The sequence below is a fragment of the Gambusia affinis genome, linkage group LG08 (genome assembly GCF_019740435.1).
Source record: "Gambusia affinis linkage group LG08, SWU_Gaff_1.0, whole genome shotgun sequence".
Classification (NCBI taxonomy): Eukaryota; Metazoa; Chordata; class Actinopteri; order Cyprinodontiformes; family Poeciliidae; genus Gambusia; species Gambusia affinis.
In genome coordinates, this window is record NC_057875.1 from 29,175,910 (window position 1) to 29,203,374 (window position 27,465).

At 48.1% G+C, this 27,465-nt stretch overlaps 2 protein-coding genes across 3 annotated transcripts; both read left to right on the plus strand.

The window, feature by feature from the left end:
* The first annotated feature begins 153 nt into the window (after positions 1–153).
* On the plus strand, positions 154–27,165 carry LOC122836043 (nardilysin-like). Its single transcript, XM_044125690.1, has 11 exons — positions 154–360; positions 21,036–21,250; positions 21,330–21,597; positions 24,435–24,516; positions 24,620–24,773; positions 24,840–24,913; positions 25,004–25,099; positions 26,234–26,356; positions 26,592–26,649; positions 26,819–26,892; positions 26,971–27,165. Exons 2-11 carry the CDS (start codon positions 21,063–21,065, stop codon positions 27,042–27,044), a joined length of 1,191 nt encoding a protein of 396 aa, XP_043981625.1. The 5' UTR covers positions 154–360; positions 21,036–21,062; the 3' UTR covers positions 27,045–27,165.
* LOC122836042 lies at positions 13,877–18,366 on the plus strand. 2 transcript variants are annotated; one of them, XM_044125689.1, is made up of 2 exons: positions 13,877–15,536; positions 16,279–18,366. In XM_044125689.1, exons 1-2 carry the CDS (start codon positions 15,477–15,479, stop codon positions 17,104–17,106), a joined length of 888 nt encoding a protein of 295 aa, XP_043981624.1. In that variant the 5' UTR covers positions 13,877–15,476; the 3' UTR covers positions 17,107–18,366. Both variants share the same exon structure in this region; 1 of them encodes a protein (XP_043981624.1).
* Positions 27,166–27,465: the final 300 nt, after the last annotated feature.

Here is a 27,465-nt window from a genome sequence, read left to right on the forward strand (position 1 = left end):
TTATTTATGTTTGGAACAACTTGCATCTTCATAGAACTTTATCAACTGTAACATAGCAACACAAAACTGTACCTCGAACTTTTAAAAATATTAGAATAACTATTTGCTTTGTGTTCGATGTGTTGTCTTCTTCACTTGATGGTGTATTTTGTTTCTTATTTTTAAATGATGCGAACGACTTCATGGTCTGGAAACAAAGGAAATATGTACCTATAAATAAATAAAATTGTAAACAAGACACTGCTGATCACGAGCCTGTTGAGCTCTCGACCAATCAGAGCTCTTCTTTGACGCAGCCGCAGCTTCGCTCCAACTACCAACTTGAAACTCCAGCAGCAGCTGTCTCAAGCCCTCATTCAGGTAAGTCTTCCTCCTGCCGGTACCACAGGTCCAAACTGAATTTCAGAACCAACACAGGGCTGCCGACATGCTGACAAAGCCAAACTAGAACCGGGCTGAAGCGCCGGCTCAAGCAGTTAGCGGTTAGCAGGATTAGTTAGCAGACTCACTCGCTAAGGCGGGTTAGTTAACAGCTTGGTTCAATTCCAGTTCTTAATTCGTCCTTTTAGAACTGCAGTTTTCCAAGGTGTTTAAGGTTCGGCTCCGACTGCTAAGCCGCTGCTGTGTGTCTGTTTTCTGGATGCTAAGCTAGCAGCTCCGGTCTGAAATCGGCTGATATTAACGTGAAATTTAGCGTGAAATTTTTCTCTCTCTCTCTCTCTCTCTTTTTTTCTCTCTCTCTCTCTCTCTCTCTCTCTCTTTAAATTAAACTTTATTTATAAATAAAGAATATACAATTGCAGACAGTATTATGCTCGTGGTGCTGCGGTAACAAATCCACAAGATTCAATGGGGAAAAAGTAACAGTTGACAAATCAAATTCATCACTTAAAGTTATAAGTTTCGTAGCTTTAGAGTTGGTGCACATTTTTAAAGGGTCCTAAAAACATTTTACATAAACTCTAAAAACAGAGGTTGCATTTATTTTTAGCACATTTACAGGCATGTATGTGGAACTGAGCCAACAGAATAATAAAGTTTATAACATATTCTTTTCCACACATGCTGTTATTGGAAATAACAAAGAAAACACGTTTAACATTCAAAGGAATAAATAAATTACATTTCAGACTAAAGAAAATATTGAAGTCACAACAAAACGTTTTGCTGAAATTCCCAAAAAGGTGATTTAATGTTTCTGGTTCATGTGACAAAAGGAACAAAAAGGATCAAAATTAGGAATATTTTTATTCAGGACTGAATTGACCTGTGTAGAATTTTAAGAGACACCTCCAGTATTTTATTTGAGACATAAAACTTTCTTGGCAACAACCATGTTTGTTCCCAATCAATATCTGAATAAAGATTGTTCCAATAAAAGATCGAAGCAGTTTGCTAATAATAATATTATTATTTCTCTAATATGTTTATTTCTGGTTTTAATTCTAATCAATGGATCTGAATTACCAATCAATAACTCTGGAGATCTGGGATATTGGACATGAGCTCCACCTGATGTTGATATGAGAAACTTCCAACCTGCTGGAAAAACATCAAAAACAGAAAATTATTTAGGGTAATTATATTTATAATTTATAATTCATTATAATTAAACAGCTGATATTCTATCTTGTTTTACAGATAGAATATCATTTTCCACCCAGTTCTTAAGAAATAGAGATTTATGCTTGAAGCAAATATTTTGGTTATTCCAAATAAAACAGTTATGAGGAGAAAAGTTAATAAACCAACCAGGATAAAAGTTGTTGTTTCTGGAAGCTGATAAATGAACAGGGAGCTTTTCTATTCTGTAGTTGCGTCTTAGTAAAACGTCTGGGCCACCCAGGATTTAAAGACGTGTGCAGGAATTCAACGCCACGTTCAATTAGAAGTTTTTAAATATCTTTGGATTCACTAAACTGTGAATGTAGAATGAAGGGAATTAAAGTCCAGAACATTGAAACCCTGCGACACACTGGCAACCTGTCCAGGTGACCCCGCCTCTCGCCCGGAACGTAGCTGGAGAGGAACCAGCAACCCTCCTGACCCCTGTCAAGAACTCTGGTATGAAAATGTATGTAAATTTGAGATCAGTCCAGGCACATGCAGAACAACGGATCATAAAGTACCTAGAAGATTGTGGCAGCCCTGTATGTTGATTAAAAATGATTGCTTATTGTGTACTCTTTGTATGAGAATGTGTTCTCTGTATTCTATTGATGTTGTAACAAGAGAATAGAATTGAAACATCTAATGTACTAATGGTTTATATGATTTTAATGATTGAAGTAACTTGTATGATTAAAAGTTACATACAGAATAAGGAGAAGTAAGGTTGGGGTGCTGAGGCTGACACATGCTGTTATTGCAACTCGGAAAGTCCCAGAAAGTCCTAGGCTATGACACATACAGCTATAGCAACTCGGAAAGCCCCAAAAAGGCCCAAACACATGGTTTTGCAATGAGGTCATTGTGTCTCAAGCGGGAGTCTATTGCTCTCGGAAAGTCCCAAGATTCACAAGCACATTACCTCACAAGTGAGTCATAGTGCCCAAATTTGCAGATGGGCGGGTTGCGCAACTATGAAGCAGAGCACAAACTGCTCTTTGTCTTTCTCTCTCCCTCCCTCGGTGTACTCCCCAGGGAGGGAGAAAAGTATAAAAACATGAGACCGAGGTGATACGGTGTTCTTCGTTCCCGGCGCTGAGACTCTACACAAGAGCGGCAAGAAGACCAGCAGAGGACTACACCCTGGAACCAAGAAAAGCGCCTCACAAGGAGGACAACGGAGCTCCTCACGCCGGACCAAAGGGCGAGTTCCACCAACCCAATCTCTTGGTTCCTCATTGGATTTCCACACTCTGCACTCAACTCCACGATCTCAAAATACATCGCAACGGACTTGGGGAACTGAACAAAAGTCACAGGATATGAGCTGTTCGGCTGGATGGCAGACAGTTCATTTTGTTTCGGTTCCGAAGAGGATTTTATGATTCAAAGACAAAGATTCTGACCAAGGACTACAAGGATTTCTGTTGCCCTGATCCAATCCCACCGATGAGTATGAGATTCTGCCGCACCCCAAAGCCTTATCTGATAGAAAGATGACAGTGTAGGGAAGTTTTAATAGAAAGGTTGAATTAATCTAAATTTTATTAATTTCTTTTGTATGGTAATCCTAGAGCAAATTCTGTATACCTGTCTTTTCCCCTGCCAAAGCTTGCTTAATAAATACATATATCTTAAAATTCTGATTAGGTTGTGGACATTGAAATTAATTGAGTCATTTGAATTAAAGTTCTTCTACTTATAGTAAAATCAGTATACATGGTTCTAGTAATGTGGTGGCTTCGTACTTTCCTTTGGTGAGAGTAAAACAATGACCCTGGGACTTAAATCCTAGTCACTAAATATTATCTAGCCGTTAACAAGTGCAAGTTACGATAGAAAGGGAACTGCCGTTAACAGAAGTGGTTATTGAAATTATGCAGCTGTGAGGCTACTCAGTTGATTGTTTCCTAACTGAAAAGGGTCATGACTTCTGGATAGGAGGCAGTCAGCGCTAGACGAATCCCTTTCGCCACCAGTTTAAAACAGATTATCTCTTTAGATCGTGTTCAGGGTAAGACCCAGGTCTTAGAGATTTTCCGGACCTGTTAGACAGAGAACTGGTCAGTAGTCAGCCCAAGGAGTTGTGAGGAGAGGGCGGGGCTGGCTATTGCGCAGTAACAAACATGGCGTCCCTGGGTGGGCCCAAGTCCAACGGAGTAGGAGGGCCTCAGGTACTAAGTCAGTAAAAACAGATGTGTGATTCTGAATAGCTCACTTAGTGGCTAGCTCCTAGGGAGAGGAGCTAGTGGTGACTGATAGGGCTGTCAGTCACAACCCTCGCAGTAACTGTATAGCATACAGGTGAGGGAAAGCTTCTACTGAGGATAAATGACCAGATCCAGACAGTGAAGCCAGTAGCCAACCCGGCCTGGACCCATCCCTGCTCTATATCGATAAGAGAGGCTTTGGGGGAGAGGCAACTCGAAGACAAAGAACAAGAATGGATAGTGAAGATGATGGATACTCGAAAGTTGGACCGATGCAAGAAAATCCACAAGGAAGTGGCCTAGGCCACGAGGATGGCGAACAAAGTAAAGGAGAGTGGCGATCTATGCTCACCACATCCCAACTACACAGAACTCCAATGAAGTTGCTGCTGCTTGGTGATGGGATAGACACATGGACCGAAGTAAACCAGCGTATGTTTTATGATCATCACTACGCACTGAAGCGGGACGGTCTACCGGAGTTGATGACACACCTGACGAACACCAAAGGTATCTACAGCTGCTCCAAACTGGACTATGGCACACGGTTGTGTGTGGTTCCATGTCCGGTTAAGGTCAGCAAAAAGAGTGAGATCAAAGCCTGGCTGAAATGGTTTGCTGACCTGCTTGAGGAAAAGAAGGACAGTGAAATAAGGATGGTCTACAGCCCGTCTGAGAAATATGACGGCGTAGTCAAGACAGCGACCCGGGCAGCTGGGTTAGACGGAATACTAGTGGACCCCCATGCCAGGGGAGTTAATCGCTACACGGAATGCCGTGAGGAATTGGAGCGGCTGGCTGCCTACAAAAAGGAGAAGAAGGAACGGGGACAAGTATCAGCCCCGGCTATGAGAGAGGAGGAATCGGATGTAGCTGAGGCTCCATCCTGTTTCCCGAGCAGGAAGGGAACCCCCGTCGGAGAACTGGGGTCGGCGGACATGGAACTCGTCATCCAGACTTCGGACGACGACGAAGGACCATCTCGACTGGCTCCGTCATCGGCCCCGGGAAGTCCTCGACCGACACGTCCAGAGGAGGCGAAGGAAGCACTCCAGCAGATGGTTAAGGACGGCGAGCTGAAAAAGGCTGCGATCGGCTGGAAAGCTCAACAGTCCGAGTTTCGCCCGACGCTTCACAGCACAGGGAGGAGACCATCGGCGCCGCCACAACATCGGGAGGAGAGCAGCTCAGACGACGCGGGGGACAGCACAGACGAGGAACTACGGGGAACCGACAGACCGAGGAAAAAGACCCAGAAGTCGGACGGCTGGAGGATGGCCCAGGAACTGGCCCCACTGCCGCCGGAGGCCATCTGTGTCAAGATGCAGACCGGGCTCAAGGTGTTTCAGCTTGTTGGGAGCCCATGGGACATCGAGGGTGATGGACTGATCGTGTTCGCCAACCACAAATACAAGATTCACAACCGGGAATTCCGAGGGGACCTCCAACGTCAAGCCGGAGAGAGTTATCAGCAAAACTCACTGCTGCTGAGGGAAGCGGCCAGAGCCACTGCAACCAGAGGGAAGGTCCTCATCGTGAATGGCTACAGGCTTCCCTACGGGGCAGTGATTCTGGTCCCGATTGACGCTTACCAGAAGGGAGATAACCTTGAGGACTACCGGAAAAAGATTTGGCACGGCCTTGAGCGGGGTCTAGTGGCCGGTAATAATGGGGGAATGAGGCGAGTTGTGGTGAGTGTACAAGGACTGAGAACACCAAAGCTGCCGGGGAACACCGCCCAGTCAGTTGCTGAGAACGGGTTGGTGACCATAGCCAAGACCAACAGTCATCTTTTCGGGTTCAAGGAACTGGTGGTGGTGGTCGACCCTCGTCTGCACCGGCTTCAGACGGAGCAAGGGGTACGAATGGCAGCTGCGATAGAGGAGCAACGCCGGGTCAACCCCCCCCCACCAGAGGCTAAGAAGTACCCCCTGGTGATCCAGCCGAGCTCGCCTCCAAGTACCTCACAGGCAGGCAAGGCCAAAGTGGTGGAACCCATCAAGATAAAGCTGAGAGCCTCATCAGACGGAGCCGATTCCCAAGCAGCAAAATACGTCAAAGAGTTCACGTTTGAAAGAAGCGACAGTGAACAGGAAAAATTCAACGCAGACAAGGTGAAGAACGAACGGCAGGCTGACAAGGAAGATGGACTACTGAAACCGGTCAAGATTCAGCCGCTGAACTCCCCCCGGAGGGAACCTCTTCGACAGACGCAGTACGAGGACATCAGCGACGCAGAGGACGGAGAGGAGCAGCGCGAACATCCTGCAGCGGAGGAAGAAGAGAGCGACCACGAGAGCGCCTTCTCCGACCCGAAGCAGCCTCCAGCTGATTACAGGCCGCTCCGGACGGGACAACATCGAGGGAAAAAGAAGGAGACGGAGACGTTTGACATCGAAAAATCTTCTGAGAGATTGGCTCGAGACTTGACCTGGGGTCCCGTCCAGGCTAAGGATGGACGGCGGGCGTATGTACCAGAAGTCGGGCAAAAGGAGTACCAGATCCCGGGAGGTTGGGCCAGCAGACTGGAGGACCGAGTTACACTCGAGGTGGAGGCGACAGTCGGGGAATGGGCTAACATACTGATGACACCGTCCTGCTCGACCCTGACGGCGCACTACTCCCTGACCGCCAACTTCAGGACAGCCTACATCGGGATTATGTACGACGTGATGCTGCGACGACTGAAGAAAGCCGCATACAAGTATTCCCGAGAAACTCGACAGAAGCTGGACGAAGTGTCTGCTGATGAAGAGGAGCCCCAAGGGACATCTCTGCAACTGGGACAAGGGGATCCGCCGCCATTCAAAGGTGTGTCAGCCCAGCCGACAGGATTAAGTGCGAGCCAGGATGCTTACGCTGAACTCAAGAATCTGAGACTGATAATTAGGAGTAAGGGTGCAGATGAGACCAACGAGGAATATCTGAAGGACGTCTGGCCTACAGTGGTGTCTGCTACTAAGCATGAGGGAGCTAAGAAGCTGTGGCTTACTAGCGTGACCAGGACCCGATGACTGGATCGAGTCTGCACAGAACCACTATGAGAGGTTGGTGTTAGAAGACATGGATGATGAAGAATCCCAGATCAAAAGAGCCAGAGGACGACTTGACAAAGGGAGCCGGTTAGAGCCCCTTTGGCACACACTCAAGCAAACCGTTTCCCCGGCACGATATGTGAAGGTGCTGCGCGAAGTGACTAAAGGACGGAGAGGTGAGCTGGTCTTCGTGAAGCTGCCGGTGAGAAGCACCACAGTCGCCCAGATGGACACAGCAGTGCAAGGATTTGACCTGGAGCAGCACTACTTCTAATAAAGAAGTAAGAAAGAGTCTAGCCAGCCTGCAAAACCATCTAATAAGGCAAATGTGAGACCACCATCTAACTTCCAGAGCAGACCCTACCAGCAAGGAGCACCGGAGCCGGGGAAAACCAGTCGTCCCGCCAGCACCATCAAACCAGCCAAGGAAAGGCCCGTTCCTGTCAGATGAGGATTATAGAAAATTGAGCCCAGAACAGAGGATGGCCCTCCGTGAGGCCCGCAAAGTCGGGAACGGAGGGTCAACGAAGTAATGGAGTCCAGGTCGCGGGTCATCTTAGAGAATGCCTACTGGAAGGGGGATGAAATCTACGCTAAAGTGGATGGAGTGCCCTATCTAGTGGACACCGGAGCAGAGGTGTCTATGACCCGCAAAGACCTAAAAACAGCAGGACACCTAAAGGTTCAATTTGCCAATGGAAAAGTAGAAGAAATGCCATACGGGACCTGGAAAGGAGTAGTGTGGGTAAAAGGTCCCTATAATCTTCTCACAGTAAAAGACTTAGAAGGACTAGGAAAAAAGAAGAACAATCGCTGCTCCTTGAGCGGGCGACTGACAAACCTGAAAGCCAGGCTTGTGAGAGTCGGACCGACACAGGCTGGACCAGAAATACAAGACTGGTACAAGCCGGTCGACATACCAGCAGTGACAGAACAGAAAATTGAAGAGAGCGACTTCTCCCCGGCTGGGAAAGAGAAGCTGCGTGAAATCATCACATCAGCGGAGGTGGCCCGGTTCAAGAACGACTGTGGGGATCTGGGTCCAAAGTTTGTTCATCACATCGAAGGAGGGGTACACCCGCCTGTTCGACAGTACCCGTTGAACCCGGGAGCGGTCGAGGAAATGGACAAAATAGTGAAGGAGCTGAGCGCCCTGGGAATCATCAGAGAGGAACTCAACCCCATCACGAACAGCCCCATCCAAGCGGTAAAGAAACCTGAATCGGCAGGAGGGGGTTGGAGACCGGTGATCAACTTCAAAGCCCTGAATCGAAGAACCGTAGCGAACCGAGCCAGCCTAATCAACCCGCAAGGCACACTGAAAACACTCCGTGTCAAGAAGTTCAAGTCCTGCATCGATCTGGCTAATGGATTTTTCTCACTTCGCCTGGCAAGACAATCCCAGGGTAAGACAGCATTCACCCATAAAGGCAAGAGCTACGTCTGGCAGAGGTTGCCCCAGGGATACAAGAACTCTCCAAATGTTTTCCAGTCAGCCGTGATGGAGGTACTGGGGGATGTGGGGGCAACAGTCTACATAGATGATGTTTTCATTGCCGATGACACTGAAGAGGAGCACCTAGCAAAGCTGCGAACTGTGGTCGAAAACCTCACTAAGGCAGGTCTGAAACTTAATCTCAAGAAATGCCAATTCGGACAGTTCCAAGTAAATTATCTGGGGTTCCAGGTCACGTCGGACCTGGGACTCTCGGAAGGATACAGAGAAAAATTGATGAATATTCAGCCCCCTCAGTCAGAAAATGACCTGCAGAAAATATTAGGATTATGTAACTATGTCAGAGACCATGTACCCAACTACCAAAAATATGCCAGACCGTTGTACAACTGCCTGAAGAAAAATGAAGACGGAGAAAACGGAGAAAAAGCAACCATGGGTTTGGACAGCAGCTAATCAACAGAACCTGGAGGATTTGAGAAAGGCGATCCAAGCAGCTGTGAGACTGGAACCAAGGAGTTTGACGGATAGATTGGTGGCAGAGATCAGCTGTGAGAACGACGACGCCATGATCAAAGTAAGCAACGAGAACGGGGGCCTGGTTACCCTGTGGAGTTACACCTTGACCTCTGTGGAAAAGAAGTACCCACAGGAGGAGAAAGAGCTGGCGGTGCTAGCTCGTTACTGGAGTGTCCTGAAAGACCTAGCACAAGGACAACCAGTTAAAGTCATCACTCAAAGTCAGGTCCACAAGTTTCTAAGAAAAGGGACTGTTGAAAGCACCAAAGCAACTAATGCACGATGGGGAAGATGGGAAGACATCTTGTTAGACCCAGAGCTCGAAATTGGGCCTACACAACCCACGAAGAAACGACTACAAGAAGCACCCGAAACACCAGAACAACCAGAGTGGATACTCTACACCGACGGATCAAGAAAAGGGTTCGATCAGACGGCCTACTGGGGGTTCATCCTGAAGCAAGATGGCAGAGAAAGATGCCGACAGAAGGGAAAAGCCCCCGGCAGCGCCCAAGCAGGAGAAGTGACAGCAATATTGGAAGGACTGTTGGAGTTGGTGAAACGAAGAATCAAAAGTGCCAGAATAGTCACGGATAGCTATTACTGTGCTCAAGCCTTTAAAGAAGATTTGGCCATTTGGGAAGAGAATGGTTTTGAAACAGCCAAAGGCAAGCCAGTGGCGCATAAAGACTTGTGGAAAAAGATTGCCGAGTTAAAGCTGCAGCTAGAACTCGAAGTTGAGCATCAGAAAGCGCACACGCATGAGGGAGCTCATTGGCGTGGGAATGAGGAAGTGGACTGTTATGTCCAACAGCGGAAGATTGTCTTTGTCGGTACCGAGAAGTGGGACAGTACTCCCAAAGGTCGGGAGGTCCCAGAAGAGTACGTGGGCCGAGGTCGTGCGGAGCGTGCATGAAGCCCTTGGACATGCCGGCGCGACCTACCCGTGAGGGAGCTGGAGGAGCAAGAGCTTTGGATCCCAGTGAAACAGGTCCAGCGCGCGTGCTGAGGGATCTGCGAAGTGTGTGGTCAATACAACGCAGGTCGCCGAGGGCAGCGGTTGGACGGGTTGACCATCAGAGCACAGTCCCCTGGGGCTCAGTCTGCATGGATGTTGCAGGCCCCATGGGGATAACAGGAAAAAGAGGTGAGAAGTACCTCTTGGTGCTGGTGGATTCTATGTCGGGATTTGTAACTGTGAAAGCAGCCAGGAAAGCAAACGGCAATAGTGTTGTCGGCATGCTGGAGCAAGTGTGCAGTGCCCTGGGAATCCCGAAGGAGCTGCGTACGGATAATGGGACGCATTTCCGTAATGCACAGGTTGATCAATGGTGCCAGACCTATGGGATAATGCGAGTTTATTCACCCCCATACACCCCACAAGCCAACGGGGTGGTGGAGCGCACCATAGGATTAGTGAAAAGCTGGATAGCTAAGAATGCTAACACCAACAGCTGGAGCACCAAAGCGGTGGAAATTGGACAGGCCCTGAACGACAGAAGCAGAGCCGAGAGGCCCGCCCCCGCGATGGAGCTCAACCAACGACCGTTCACCACGAAGGAAGTGGGGCGGAGCTCCAGCGACAATAAGGAGAAGCTGACGCCCAAAGTGCCATTCCGAGTGGGACAGCGCGTGTGGGTCAGAGCAAGAGATCAGCCTGTGAATGCAGCAGTGAAACCCAAGTTTGAAACAACAGACATAGTCAAGCAAGTACTGGATAGGAACACAGTGTTGCTGGAAAAGAAGGGGATCCAAGGAGTCGAACAGCTCAAGCCAGTTCCTAACTAAAGTGAAACAGAAGCCGGTGAAATGGCCAGTGAATCATGTAATACTCCACCCTATCTCGGACTGGCCACCGTGAGAGGGGTGGTTGTAATTAGAAGAACAACTTCAGGGATTTGGACAGGAAAAGCCCTGAAGAAATTGGAATGGGCCAAAAATGGAATCCTGTCGACGGAGAAAGAAATGGTGATGTGGAGTGGACCTAAGAACTGCTGCCCTGTTTGTTTAACGGACAACCAGCTCCCTACCACCTGGGAAGGACCAGGCCGTGACAAACCCAGGCGACAGGAGGCAACGGCGTTGGTACTGGGCTCCCTGCCGGTCTCTCCGGTCATCGTCTTGAGCACCCTGTTCTGCGGGAACTGCCGGATAGGATACCTGCCCCGACTTACGGTGATGGCCCAATGGGGCTGGCAGGAGGAGGAACTGAAAAGATGTCAGTGCATGTGGGACGGCGAGGAACTGTGCTACTGTACTGTCTGTTGTGACTTGATTCAGAAGGCAGGGTGTCTCCAGCACGGACAGGCTGAAGGCTGGCAGGTAAAGAGATACTACAGCGCCCTCACGCCTGTTTAAATCGAACGACCGTGCCCGGTCAACTTATGAGAGCCCCATACCAGCACCCCCTTGGTTCCCCGGACCTTCTGCTCCTCCTGTTACTCCGGAGGACCCGTCGGGGACAGAAGAAGGGGTGTGGAAGACAGCAGAGGGGCCCCATGACGAATTGTGGACGTCTGTTCAAGCTGCCTGGCCATATGACCCCTCTCGGACGCACGTACCGTTCCTACCGGTAGGCACCCAACATTCCCCAGTAATCTTTCGGGTGTTTCGGCCTCAGTTGAGTCATCCTGCTGGAGAGTTAAATCTACTCCCGGATGACACTAAAGTGCAGGCCGTCAACGGGGGGTGGACAGGCCCTTGGGAGCTAACCACCTGGGCGCATCTGATCTTGGAGATCATCAATGACTGCACCATCCCAGTAACGGATCTACCAGACGTACCAAGGGAGAGTGGAGCATACGTCGACGTATACTACTACAACACCGAGCTGGATGGATGGGGCAGTAATGCCTCGAGACCCAAGGAAAAGTCATCTCTTTACTGGGTGACAGCAGAGTCATCTTTCCGCGATGGAATACTGCAGGTCCCTGGAGGCGTGGCTCATAGGGTAAGAACGCCCTCTGATTCAAGCACCACCCGTCAGGTTCAACTGTCAGTGAAGATGGTCATCATCCCTTTTAAGGGGATCTACTCAGTCGGAGCAACAATCAAGACGGTGCCGGAGGAACAGGTCTATGCCACCGTGTCCCTTACTGAACCGGAGCCACCTCGTAAGAAAATAAAGACCAACCCCTGGCAGGCACTCACCTTCACATTCCCATGGAAGAAGAAAATTAGAAATAACGGACCTACAGGCAAGAGGAACACGAGTCGTCACAACTAAAGGTCAGCAAAAAAATGAAAAACGAGATGGAAAAAGATATTTTGTAAGTAAACTATTTAAAGTAGGCACGGGGGCTTGGTCAGGGACTTCAAAAAGAGGGCCTTTTCTGAAACTCCCCCATGGCTCCGTTTTATTAGATAAACCAAGAGAAGATTTCACTACTTCGTTCCCACTTTCTGAAGCTTATTATTTCCAACATTTGATCTACCTACGCCCAACCGATTTTCAAGACATAGGGAATGTGGGAAATGGCGATGAAAGGGTACCGAGATCGTGGCACAGCGTGTACTATTTTTCCCCGTCAGAACCTGCGGTCTGGAGGGGGCGACAAATGTCTAGCGTGGTGAAGCAAGCAGAGATTTCCCCGGACTGCCGGAGACATCTCCCCTGGATCTTCAACACTGTATACTGGATGACAGCAGGAATGGAAGTAAGAATCAGATGGGGACCCCACTATTTGGAGCCAATACAGGGATTATACTGTGAAATAGCGTTAAACGGCTGCATCATCTGGGCATCATCCCCCGGCATGGCTAAAACTCTGGTGAAGATGGAAGGTGATCCGGACCGTTTCATCTTCAACAACACACGACTGCCGCTGAGACTGGAGATGGACAGGGTCTACCCCAACCCTCCGCATCAAAGGATTTTTACTCCACCACCTATGGGGTACCGCACCCGGCTCACACTGCAGGGCCAATCTTTGTGCACATATATCACCATTCCAATCCCCGTGGGGCACATGCATGGCGCCTGGGAGGATAAGGCGGTAACAAGTGGTAGTGCACAGGGCCCACTTCCCAGGCCCGACTGTTGGAGGATGTTCTTATGGAAGTGGGTGTGGAGGGGGTTGGAACCAGATCTGCCCTACCCCTCTCCAATATATACCACGCTGCAGCGAGGAAGAACCATCAGACGGGTTGCAAAGAACCCAGCTGCCCAGCGACACACCAAAGCATTAAAGAAGATCTGCGTAACTCCAACTGAAGCAGACCCCAGAGAACGACTGATTCGTCACATGTTGGAACCAAAATGGAAGACATCCATCTGAAAAGAATGCCTACGAAACCAAACCTACTGGCCGACATATCAGCCCCGGAAGACTCAGACGATTTACGACGAAGGACCCCTGCTACGGAAAACGACTACGATTAAGGCCAAATCCCTTTGTTGCAAAAGCGTTCTTCGCTCTTTCGCCCTGCTAATCGCTTCTGCTACTCTCACCACTATCCTATACTTCGTTGGAGTTGGACCATGGCAACTTACACACTCAAGAGTCACCTATGGTCACTCCAAGTACGCTAACTTTAATTGCTGGAATGTAAGTACAACATCCATCTTTGTGCCATGGGAAAAAGATACTTCCACCGAGAATATGACTGCTGTATTTGCCAAGGATTATGGCAAAAAGTATGTGGAAAGTCGAGCATTCAGCCTGAATGATTCCGACATCGATGCCCTCATGAATCGTACATGGGAGATCTACAACTACAACTTCCTCACTGACGGAGTTCTCTGCTGGATAAGGATCCTGCAACGCAAGGAACGCCGAACCGTCCGATGCAACTGGATCCACCCAGACCTAGGGGTGCCGGAATGGCACTGCAACATGGCCTGTCGACCTTTGATCTTGTTGCCCCTACAAGGATACTGGGATACAGAAGTAGTCTATGCGGCTCCGCATAGAGCCTCAGGTTGTCGAACCTGGCTCCCACGTTGGGACTTCTGGGGGGATTATCACCTGAACTGTGAGGAAGATGTTGTCGTCACCAGAAGACCGCCTGTGGTAAGACCTCCGAAGAATAAGACACAACTTCAGGATTCATCAAGTTTTACGAACATCACTGCTTTTCTGATTCGGCAAGGCCCCAGACGATTCATATATCAAACGGACCAGGCAGACTGTTATGACAACAAGTTTAAGTTGCTCTCCAGTTGCTTGTGGAACAAATTTATGAGATGTGGCAGTCAAAATTACATAGTACTAGGCATAGAAGAATACATAACTGTCTCATGGGTTCGCGTGAGAGCTGTGCGAACTGAAATAGAACCCTGGCTAAATAACTCGTTCCCATGGACCTACATTGCACCAGCCGAGCTGTACTACATTGGAGATTTTCCTGAAGGGACTGCTCGTTCTCCCGACGGGTTAAAAGGACCACAGGTTGCCGACCTGCGCACCCAACGACTCCCAACTCCTGACGATCTTCTCAATGCTCCTAAAGACCAGTTTGCGAAAATCGACAAGTGTGTGGCCAAAAGGATCTTCGACAGCCTCAACGGAACCACCTGGAGGAGGACTCTCTCCTCTCCACGTTGTGACATCTGGCAGACAAATCACGCCCTTTTCACAGTATGGACCTATGAATGCCCCGACCCGGACTTGGTCCCAACAGCAAAGCTCGCTCTGCAAGGCTGGTATGAGGATTATTATCGAAAGTGGGACTGGGAATTTTGGGGATTTCAACAAAGAGAATTTCAAAACTGGGTGTTACCTTGTCTCAGTCAATCAAATAATTATTGGATAAAATATCAGTATGTTGCCACTGTCTACTCCAAAGAAGTCACCATATGGCCCGGAGCTTTCTGGAGACCCGAGCCATATGTGAACCCAAGACCCTGGCGCATGACGTGTCGACGCAACAACACTGAATGCGTCATAGCATTGGCCAGGAAACCTTGCCAAACGCTCATAGGCTGGGAAGACTACTGCAAAGACCATTACGCAGAAGAGTATGACACCCATTCATCGGAGGTTACTTGGAGGAAGATCAACGGAGTGTGGCGGAGAGCAATCGTGAGTGGAAAGACATGTACTGATGCGATCCTGGGCTATCACCTCCAGAAGCGCAAAAGCATCCTTAATGCCCCCGTTCCCTTCATCCCACACCCTATCATCGCCATTGCGGAGGGGCATGCATTCCGGAAAAGTCTGTGCCAGGGTGAAGTAGACCATGGGTTCGACTGGGTTGGACCTAACCTTATGTATTCTAACCTTACCTGCTATGTGACCAAAGAGACATGGCAGCAATGTGGAGACGGAAAGAATCAACATGAATGTTACTGGTATGAGGTCCTGGGCTCCTCTGTGGCCACCGTAGTCACCGACGTTGTGGAAGGAGTTGCCGACGTGATAGGGGGAGGGCTCTCTATTGTCGAAGGTTGGATACTCAGTGCCCTGAGTATGTTGTGGCCATACTTGCTAGGCCTCCTGGGCGTTGCCGTGGTTTTGATCATGGGCAAGGTCATCGTGGAGGTGTGGCTGAAGGAACTTTGTCGTTGCAGGGGGAAGGACTATAAGCCCCTCCCCCCCAAGGCGGAGCGTAAATCCGCATAAAAGACGGCTGCTATGTGCCTACGAGCCATTCCTCTTCACGGCTGCGGTGGGGACCTGACCTGAAGAACAACCATCATCAGAGATCATGGCATCTAACTCATCTACTAACTCTTCTACTCCGACATCACTCTTTGCGCCTATTCAAGTGAGTACCGTGGAGCAGATCAGTGTCATCTTTGCCTGGGTGATATATTCCCACACCGGTTTATGGTCTACTGATCAGCCACTAAGGGTGGTTGTCGCTCTGCAAGGGTATATGAAGATCATCCTACGCCCTATCTTTCTCCAAAGATGGGATTGTGCTCTATCCCTCTTTGCTTGTTATTTGATGGGCCGAACCCGAATCAACTGGCGTAAAGGCATCGTCGCAGGCCTCTGGCTAACCATGGATACAGCTGCCATGGTAATGGAGTTGGTGTGTGGAGGAGTTCATGCCACCCGTGCCGGTCCTCTCAAAATCATCACTGCTATCGTAGAGGGGCTCTTGGCCGTCTACATCCTCGTCTACCTGGCACACCAAGCATATTCCATCAAGGGTAGCAGCAAGCGTCGCTGGCTCCAGAGATGGGCGCTCCTGGTCCTTTGGGCAGTATGCTGGGGGGTCCTGGTGATCCTTTACTGGATAAAGAAGACCTCTACATTGCCCCTCATTGCTTGGCTCATGACCTACTCTGCCATATTTCATGATTCCATTCAGGAGCCTCAAGCCCCCATCTACGATCCCCCCGTGATCAACTCCCCATGGCTCGCAGCTCAATCTGGCACACCAGCTTAGTCTAATTTACATCTTTTCTTCTGCTTTGGCATCTTGGCTACATATTTATGTAAATATTTTTTAATCAGTTGCAACTAATCATGAAGTTACCTGGGTTGCTATTTCTCTCTAGGTACCGATCTGCTGTGTGGGGTGTGGAATCCCCGCAGAATCCTATGGATTCCTTTGGGTTGCATCGTCAACTCGGTGGTGTCACAAGTGTGTGCACACTCACTTTAGCTATGTAACGGCTCTCTTCTGCGTCGAAGGACGTGGGGCCCCGTACATTGCGGCTTCTACATCTAGAATCCTGGAGCGAGACCACAAGATCGTGTGGACCTCTGCCTGGGGCCAAGACGACAACGAGCTATCATCGTCCAAACTGGGCAATGGGCGGCTGTACCCCATTGTTAGGAAATTGTGGGAGAACCAAGTGTCCCGTCGTTGCCTACCTACTCTTCATCTTTTGAATGGCAAGGTGGTGGCTGTGGGAGAGTATATTCCCCCTGTTTGTCCAGTATCTCCGGATATGTTCGTCGACGTCGGAACCCAAACTAGCACAGCAACACAGGATCAGTGTTCCCAAACTGAGTTACTCAGTTCATCTCACCAACCCTGCCAGACGACTGACACCGGTTCTTCATCATCCACCTACGAGGAAGAATTCCAGGAGCTGTTGGCAGAGTTATGTCTCCCAACACCTCCCCAAGAGGTGACTGTGGCTGGTTCTGCCCCAGCTCCTCCACCTCGGCCGAGTCCCCCACATCTTCAGCCCCAGCCCTGCTCTACATCTGACGAAGATATGGACACGGATGTCTTGCTCCCACCACCGTCGAATCTCACGGAGTACGACATTGTGGATGCGTGGACACCGTCTCCCTCTCCTACGTTCATCGCTGAAGAAGATGTCCTCTTTCTTTGCTGTGATGATGGACTGGACAACGGCCTTGACCTCTTTTGAGTAGGGCTGTGCGTGTTCTGCTGAGCACTGTCCGATCTCAAGGAGGGGGTGTCAAGAACTCTGGTATGAAAATGTATGTAAATTTGAGATCAGTCCAGGCACATGCAGAACAACGGATCATAAAGTACCTAGAAGATTGTGGCAGCCCTGTATGTTGATTAAAAATGATTGCTTATTGTGTACTCTTTGTATGAGAATGTGTTCTCTGTATTCTATTGATGTTGTAACAAGAGAATAGAATTGAAACATCTAATGTACTAATGTTTTATATGATTTTAATGATTGAAGTAACTTGTATGATTAAAAGTTACATACAGAATAAGGAGAAGTAAGGTTGGGGTGCTGAGGCTGACACATGCTGTTATTGCAACTCGGAAAGTCCCAGAAAGTCCTAGGCTATGACACATACAGCTATAGCAACTCGGAAAGCCCCAAAAAGGCCCAAACACATGGTTTTGCAATGAGGTCATTGTGTCTCAAGCGGGAGTCTATTGCTCTCGGAAAGTCCCAAGATTCACAAGCACATTACCTCACAAGTGAGTCATAGTGCCCAAATTTGCAGATGGGCGGGTTGCGCAACTATGAAGCAGAGCACAAACTGCTCTTTGTCTTTCTCTCTCTCCCTCCCTCGGTGTACTCCCCAGGGAGGGAGAAAAGTATAAAAACATGAGACCGAGGTGATACGGTGTTCTTCGTTCCCGGCGCTGAGACTCTACACAAGAGCGGCAAGAAGACCAGCAGAGGACTACACCCTGGAACCAAGAAAAGCGCCTCACAAGGAGGACAACGGAGCTCCTCACGCCGGACCAAAGGGCGAGTTCCACCAACCCAATCTCTTGGTTCCTCATTGGATTTCCACACTCTGCACTCAACTCCACGATCTCAAAATACATCGCAACGGACTTGGGGAACTGAACAAAAGTCACAGGATTGATCGCGAGCTGTTCGGCTGGATGGCAGACAGTTCATTTTGTTTCGGTTCCGAAGAGGATTTTATGATTCAAAGACAAAGATTCTGACCAAGGACTACAAGGATTTCTGTTGCCCTGATCCAATCCCACCGATGAGTATGAGATTCTGCCGCACCCCAAAGCCTTATCTGATAGAAAGATGACAGTGTAGGGAAGTTTTTAGAGAAAGGTTGAATTAATCTAAATTTTATTAATTTCTTTTGTATGGTAATCCTAGAGCAAATTCTGTATACCTGTCTTTTCCCCTGCCAAAGCTTGCTTAATAAATACATATATCTTAAAATTCTGATTAGGTTGTGGACATTGAAATTAATTGAGTCATTTGAATTAAAGTTCTTCTACTTATAGTAAAATCAGTATACATGGTTCTAGTAATGTGGTGGCTTCGTACTTTCCTTTGGTGAGAGTAAAACAATGACCCTGGGACTTAAATCCTAGTCACTAAATATTATCTAGCCGTTAACAAGTGCAAGTTACGATAGAAAGGGAACTGCCGTTAACAGAAGTGGTTATTGAAATTATGCAGCTGTGAGGCTACTCAGTTGATTGTTTCCTAACTGAAAAGGGTCATGACTTCTGGATAGGAGGCAGTCAGCGCTAGACGAATCCCTTTCGCCACCAGTTTAAACAGATTATCTCTTTAGATTGTGTTCAGGGTAAGACCCAGGTCTTAGAGATTTTCCGGACCTGTTAGACAGAGAACTGGTCAGTAGTCAGCCCAAGGAGTTGTGAGGGGAGGGCGGGGCTGGCTATTGCACAGTAACAAACACCCCATTAGGGACGAAGGTTGTAAGAAAATGGATGGAACATTGAAACCACCAGAACTTAATCTACTGATTACTGATCAGAACATTCTTCTTAATAAGAATTTTGTTCCCAAATGAAATCAAAGATTATTTGATCAGTTTTAGTGCAAAGGCTGTTTGAGATGTTAAGACAAGATGAAAAAAACTTTCAGTTTCAGCCAGCTGACGGTCAGGTCTCTGTGTAACCAGATTAAATCTTTGTTGACTGGAGGGAATAATTAGATCAAAGTTTTTCTTAATTCTTGCTGTTTGCTCTTTAATTATAGTTACCACAAGATATTTAACTTCAGACTTCACAGAAATACCTGATAGATAATTGATTATTGATTGGAAGAAGTTCACATTTAGATGAGTTCAGTTTAAGACCAGAGGCTACAGAAAATGGATTTAAAAGTTTAAGTGCAACATCAATTTGAAACTTATCTTGTAAGAATAAAGTTGCATCATCAGCTAGTTGACTCAAGAGTTTTTCCTGCAACTGAGACACCTAAGAGATCAATATTTTAATAAAAGTAGGGAATGAAATGAAATGACATAATAATTCATGTGATTTCCTGCCAAAGATAGATACACTTTATTTTCTAAAGAACATTTAACACTGGAACTGATAAAATAAACAAAACAACCAAAAACAAAAATAAAATGGATTCTCAGTCTCCATTAACAAAAATGTACTTGAATAAAAACATCAAAGTGTAAATAAATACTGGATTCAACCAAAAGAGTTCAGATTATGAAGTCTGTAAACCATATTGTCCTTCAGTAATCATTAGATTTAAATAGAGAAGATGGAACATCGACTACCTGATGCAATAGTTCACACTACACGTTAGTTCACTCCTACATTTTCCCCTGAAGACAATCTGAGAACGTTGATGTTCTCAGATTGTCTCTTGTGGTTTCATAACCGATCATCCTGTAGTGTGTGGTGTGTTACGGTAGATCGTTGTGGCGCTCCGATCTAAATCAGGGGTTTTCCCCACTGGGAGCTTAACGCAGCCTGTTGAATGTGACAGGTAGCCAATCAGAAAGCCGGATTCTCCTCCTGCTTTCTGAGGGGAAATTACAGAGGGGAATCCCAAACAGCTGACACAGCAACCCGAAGTCCAGCGGACATTGGAGATGATATGTGGAAACAACATTAATGTTTATAAAACATTTGGTGTAAAGAATATAGAAATGAGGAGGGGAGGAGTTGGAGCCAAATTGGTACCAGTTGATGAACCCGGTAACTTTTCAGCTGTTCTTCGTTAACGTGACATAAATAGGTTCTAATGATTTTCATTCAGTCAGGACGTTACGCTGACACTAGAGCCACATGCACTGCAGGGAGATTGTAGTAAAGCATTGATTAATGCCTGGTTTTAAAATGACTTCACTGGACTTGGAGCCATTATTTTGTGCCCATTGTTGGACACCACACGGCCCGATGGAACCCGATGGAACCCGATGGAACCGTTCTACCTAGGATTTCTGTCGGCTAATATGTGATCTCTCAGGTTTTGAAAATGGGCCGACAATCGGCCGACAGCTCTAAGATGGTGTAGTGTGAACTGGACGTTACACTGAGGAAATGAGGAAGGGAGGATCAGTGGAGAGCAGCGGAGTTGAACCTTTTTTCATTCAGTGTCATCAACAGAAAGAGAAAAAGGCTGGAAGAGACGATAATTAAAATGACGGTGATAATTTTAATTTATCGTACGATTAATTGATTTATCGATTATCGCGACAGGTCTATTGAAACGTAATCAATTGCAGGTTTATTGACGGAATCTGACTTGATGTTGTTTTTATTGTTGATTCTATGTTGCATTGTGTTTTTGTGTTTGATGTGATGTAAAGCACTTTGAAATGCCTTGCTGCTGAAATGTGCTATACTATTAAAATTTGATTGAAGTTTGATTGGATAATTTTTGAGACAATTAACCGCTCAGCAAAATTAGTTATGGTGACAGGCCTAGACTCGAGGATACAGACTTCAGACTTGCAAAACACTGACTTGGTATCACCTCTGCTATGTAGGAATGACCTGTTGTTACATGTCAGTCATCAGGGGCCGGGGGCCCCACAGCCCCTCTGGCTCCGCCCCTGATGTAAACCTGCAGCTTTTCTTCAACATTAAACTAAAAACATAAACCTCAAACTTCTGCAGGTGCAGCTTCTGCTTCACAACTCAGAAATGCCTCGGACCAAAAAGTCGGTGAGCGGTGCCAGCGGTCCGAGTCAGCCGGGCGACCCGGATCCGGGTGAGCCGCCACCCACGTCTCTACAGGAAGTGATGCTGGCCGGAGGAGGAAGAGGAGGAGTGGAGCCGGAGCAGGGAGACCCGGACATCATCAAGTCCCCCAGTGACCCCAAGAAGTACAGGTGGTTCTTGGTTCTGGTCCCGGTCTCAGTTCTGGTTCTGGTCCCAGTTCTGGTCTCCAGCTGCTCTCGGTCTCTGCAGGTTCATTGAACTCGGTAACGGACTCCGGGTTCTGCTGATCTCGGATCAGGCGGACGAGAACGAAGAGGGTCAGCAGGAGGAGAGCGGGGAAGGTGAGGAAGAGGAGGAGGAAGAGGATGATGATGATGATGATGATGATGAGGAAGAAGAAGAATCCAGTACCAGCTCTGATGAAGAGGAGGAGGAGAGCGATGAGGAAGAGGAGCCGGAGCCGATGGAGGTGGATGAAGAAGATAGAATGAAGAAGAAGAGAAATTCAGAGAAACAGGTGGGTCAGACGATGAAGATGGAGGAAGAGGAAGAGTTACCAGCTGCGCTCTCTCTCTCTCTTATCAGACTGAGGGCAGCCAGTTTATTTTGTTAAATGATTATATTTAGATTATTACCGTGTTACATACACATTAATAAAAATAAATAACTAAAATGGCCACTAGGGGCCTCAAGCTCATTAGTGGTGCAGAAAATATTTGGTTTTGAAATGTTGGATGAAAAGAAACGGTTCCGGTTGAAAAAGCAGATGACAAACATCCAGAGAGAGTTGGAGAGTAAAAGGTTCAAAATTGTTGAAAATTCAGAAATCAGATCCTGATTAAAGTAACTGGCTGATTTTCTCTCTTTTTCACCTGTATGAATAACATCAGGACATTAAATATCCATGCCTCGGATTCAGAAAGAGCAGTGTGGTTCTGGTTCTGGTTCTGGTTCTGGAACACTGGACCAGCTCTACACCCTCAGCAGGTCCTGGAGGGTTCTAGGAGTTCGCCCAACCAGTCTACATGTGTTTTGTGGACTTGGAGAAGGCGTTCGACCGTGTCCCTCGGGGAGCCCTGTGGGGGGTTCTCCGGGAGTATGTGGTACCGGGCTCCTTGATACGGGCTGTCAGGTCCCTGTAGGACCGGTGTCAGAGTCTGGTCCACATTGCCGGCAGTAAGTCGGGCTCGTTTCCGCTGAGAGTTGGACTCCGCCAGGGCTGCCCTTTGTCACCGATTCTGTTCATTACTTTTATGGACAGAATCTCTGGACCAGCCAAGGTGTTGAGGGGATCCGTTTTGGTGGCCTTAGGATCAAATCTCTGCTTTTTGCGGATGATGTGGTTCTTTTGGCTTCATCAGGTCGTGATCTGCAGCTCTGGCTGGAGTGGTTTGCAGCCGAGTGTGAAGCGGCTGGGAAGGCGATCAGTGCCTCCAAATCCGAGGCCATGGTCTTGAGCCGGAAAAGGGTAGAGTGCCTTCTCCGGGTCAGGGGGGGTGTCCTGCCCCAAGTGGAGGAGTTCAAGTATCTCAGGATCTTGTTCACAAATGGGGCAAGAAGGGAGCGGGAGATCGACAGGCGGATTGGTGCAGCGTCTGCCGTCAAGCAGGCGCTGCACCGGTCTGTCGTGGTGAAGAGAGAGCTGAGCCAAAAAGCGAAGCTCTCGATTTACTGGTCGATCTACGTTCCCACATTAGCAAGGCTCTGAAGAAGTGATCTACACAAGCAGGAGGTCATTAAGCCATTTCATTCCAGTGTTTTGTATCGTGGCACATCTAAAAACTGCAGGACTGGAGTTTGAGTCCAGACATCCCTGGTGCAGGATGTCTGGACTCTCCCTTAGAGAGAGAAGCTCAGTCATCCAGGAGGGACTCCGAGTAGAGCCGCTGCTCCTTCACATCAAGAGGAGCCAGTTGAGGAGCATCTGGTCAGGATGCCTCCTGGATGCCTCCCTGGTGAGGAGTTCATGTCCCACCAGGAGGAGGGGAAACCCAGGACACTCTGGAGGGACGATGTCTCTCTGCTGGCCTGGGAACGCCTTGAGATTCCTGGAGGAGCTGGAAGAAGAGACTGGAGAGGGAAGACTGGGCCTCCCTTCTGAAACTGCTGACCCCACGACCCGACCAGGATAAGAGGAAGAAGATGGATGGATGGATGATTAATATCCGTGGTGGAGGGATCCACAGAAACAGATGGTTGGTTTAGAGATGATGAGGCAAGAGAAACTTGATGTTGTGTTTTTACCAGACAGACCAGGTGGAGCGGCTTTGAGTGGGAAAGAGAAACATGTTTGGTCTCCTGGACCAGGTCATCTGCTGCTGTAGCAGTTTTACTTTCACCAGGTTTGGACCTTAACATAGTTTCTTGTACTGAGTTAGTCCCAGGAAGGGTCCTAGTGATTGGAGTAGAAACAGAAATATCTTTTTTTGTTTTATTAATGTTTATGCACCAAAGCAGGGAGATCAAAGGGTTAACATTTTTCAGGACGTGTTATTTTTTGCAGCAGTCTAATCAAATGAGTGTGTTGTGCTGGGGGTTGGAGGTTTCCAACAGAACCAGAGAAGAACCTCATCCTCCATCATCTTCTGAAGCAGCTCAGTGAAGCTGGAGGATGAAACCTGGAGATCAGCAGGAAACGGGTCAGAGTGACCCGGCTGGACAGACTTTATATCACACATTACTCTAGAAATAGATGATCCAACTGGTTCATTTCTCCACTTGGGTTTTCTGATCATCACTAGTTTACCTGGATTTTCCTTTTTCAAGCAACTCTAGATCAGGATGGTACTGGCATTTTAATATGAAACTATTTTAATATGAAGATACTTAAAGACATTTTGCCAAAACTTTAGTCGTTTTTGGTAACTGTGGAAAACAGAATCAGAGTCTTTACCTGAACGCTGGGAGGTTGGAAAGGAGAATAAGAGTTTTAGTCAACAGTATACAAGTTATTCTACAGCTAAAATTCAAAACGTGATTCAGAATTTAGAAAATGAGATTAAATAATTTATTAACAGATGTTAGTGTTTCCTGTTGTCAGGATGAAACATTGTCTCGTTTATTGAATGTTGAAGATTGAATCCTCTTTTAGTCCTTTTAGCTCATTAGTTTGGTGAAAGGTTTTCTAGCTGTAGTTTTATTTCTGGTGCACGATACAAGAAAGAAATCTGCTCACATTCTCTGACTTTATTTCTGGGCCTGTGAAACTGTCAACATGGTTATGGAGGAGAAACGGAGTGGAGCGGATGTTTGATTTCTGTGGCGTTTGGGTTTTTCTTGATGTTTCTTGATGTTTTCTGTTTGTTTTTCAAGGTTTTCATTTTTATTAACGTTTGTTTCTGGTTGGCTCTCCAGGCGGCCGCTGCTCTCTGCGTCGGCGTCGGCAGCTTCAGTGACCCCGATGACCTCCCCGGCCTCGCCCACTTCCTGGAGCACAGTGAGTAAAACAAGGCAGAACATTATGACCAGCGGCTCATCATGCAGGGAGCCGGACTCCTCCTGAAGGTCTGGTTCTGTTCAGGTTCTGGTTCTGTCTCCAGTGGTCTTCATGGGAAGTGAGAAGTTCCCGGCGGAGAACGATTTCGACTCGTTCCTGAAGCGCCACGGCGGCAGCGACAACGCGTCCACCGACTGCGAGCGGACCGTCTTCCAGTTCGACATTCAGAGGAAGTTCTTCAGGGAGGCCCTGGACAGGTGAGCGCAGACTCGGAACCGACCCGACCCGGTCGGACCCGGTCCTGATGGGTCTCCTGTGCTCAGGTGGGCCCAGTTCTTCATCTGTCCTCTGATGGTCCAAGATGCCGTGGACCGAGAGGTGGAGGCCGTGGACAGCGGTGAGTCCCGGTTCTGACCCGGTTCTGACCCAGGTCGGCATCTCTAACAGGTGTGTTCAGCTTCCTCTCTGGTTCTGGTTCTGTCCTCAGAGTACCAGTTGGCCCGGCCGTCTGATTCCCATCGTAAGGAAATGCTGTTTGGCAGTCTGGCCCGACCCGGACATCCCATGGCCAAGTTCTGCTGGGGTGAGCTGCGGTTCTGATCCGGTCCGGCCCAAGCGCCCCGGTCGGTCCACTGTTTGGTTCTGTTGAGGAGCAGTCCGACCCGTTGTAACGGCTGCAGCCGGCCACTGGGGGAGCCTCAGTGGCCGGGGCGGAGCTCCAGGAGGGCTGGGTGTGCAGTGGGTCCCCCAGCACGGGGCCCCCAGCACGGGGCCCCCAGCACGGGGCCCAGATGGGGCCCAGCACGGGGCAACAGGGAGCCCAGATGGGAGACAGAATAGGATTTGAGTTGGAGTGATGAGGCGGTGTGTGTCTGGTCACATGAGTCGCCCAGTCAGGTTGACTCATGGTTGCTGGTTTTAGTGACATAGTGGGTGTAAAATATTGAATAAAATGTTGTGCTGCATGACTGGCTTTATTTACACTTAACTTTAAGACACACAAAATTACAAGTGGATCGTCCATGTTGTCTCAAAGTGTATTCTGGGTAAAGCTTGTCACCAGCTAGAGCATTTCTACGGACTAAGTTAACAGGAGTGGAGCTCCGTGGAGAGACAAAGTGAACAGGATGGAAAACGGAGAGCAAGGAAAAGCCAAAAACTGTTTTGTTCCTCTTCTTGGAGACGAACCGAACCGGACTTTATGTTGGCAGCGATTAACAAATGTCCAGAGGAGCACGAGGTGTTGACACACTGCGCATGCGGCGTGGGGCGCTGCGTTCCCGCTTCAACATGTCAACAATAAACCTAGCTTCAGCAGTTGTTAGCTGCTCCAGGCTCTGAGTTGAAATTGATAAAGTGTCAAAATGACCCGAACCCATCCGTAGATCTGAACGGATTTGAATTTGTGTCGGTTCATCATTAGTGACCAGCAGCCTGATGTTTCTGTTCTCTCGGTTTGTTGAACTTCATGTCAGATGGATTTCAGAATGACGTCGTCGCTCTCTGTGGTGCAGAATCTGCTGTTGAAGGCATGTCTATGTTATAAAGTTAAATTATCATGAGCTTTATTATTTGGGTGTAAAGGGCCCGGTCATTAATTAGCCCGGCCCAGCAGGAAGGTAACAACCTTCACATGACCCGTGTGACCCGTCATGTGACCCGTCGCGTGACCCGTCATGTGACCCGTCGCGTGACCCTTCGTGGCGTCTCTCCTCAGGTAACGCTCAGACGTTGAAGCACGGGCCGCGGGAGAAGAGGATCAACACCTACAAGAGGCTGCGCGAGTTCTGGAGGAGAAATTACTCTGCTCACTACATGACCCTGGCGGTGCAGTCCAGAGGTACCATCAGAACCATCTGAATGTTTCTGTTGCTGACCTGGAGCACCCCGACCGAATCAAACAGAACCGGGCTCAGTCGGTTCGGACCCGCTGGAGGTTCAGGAGGCTCTGTCGCTCGGATCAGCTCCAAGAAAAGCAGCAGAATAAACCTGAAAGTACTGATCCAATCTGTGATTTCATCACATGACGTAACTCTGATGTCTGTGTTTCCATGACAACCATCTGGCTGCTGCAGAGTCGCTGGAAACCCTGGAGGAGTGGGTGAGAGAGATCTTCATCCAGATACCCAACAAGTGAGGCTGCACACACACACACACACACACACACACACACACACACACACACACACACCCTGTGTAGCCGATGCTGCTGTGATTGGCTTACCATTTAACCAATCAGGTTACAGACACCGCCACTTTAAATGAAGCCAACCAATCAAATGAGGTTCTGATGTTTCTGCAGCGGGAAACCCCGACCCGACTTCTCGCACCTGCAGCAGCCGTTCGACACTCCAGCCTTCCACAAGCTCTACCGAGGTCGGTTCTGATCCGTCTGACTGGTTCTGATCCGTCTGACTGGTTCTGGATGGTTCTGATCTTGTGAACATTCTGCAGTGGTTCCGGTCCGGAAGGTCCATGCTCTGACCATCAGCTGGGCTTTGCCGCCGCAGGTGAAACACTACAGGTGAGTCAGACACAGCGGCGCCATTGAAACAGGAAGTCCCGCCCTCCTGTTGCTGTTTCAGCGAGAAGAACCTTCTGCAGCAAACAGGAAGACCTCTGTCTGTCCCATACCTTATTTGGAAATGGGATTTTCTTTATTATTTTTCTATTATGTTATTATTATTTTCTATATTATTCACGGCCTCCTGTTTTTATTTTCTTATGAAATCTGTGATATATCTTCACCTGTAGGAAGGATTTTCACTCTCAGCATGTTTTTGAACTTCTCTCTTTTATTTAATTAAGCTCATTTCACAGTTTTTAACAAATTCTGTAGCTTTTTGTGAACTTCTAAATCTGCTCCTTTTCGGGCCTGATGCTGCCTCTAGTGGTGTGGAGGTGGTAACACAGCTAATATCATTTCATTACTAAATCAGAATACCACAG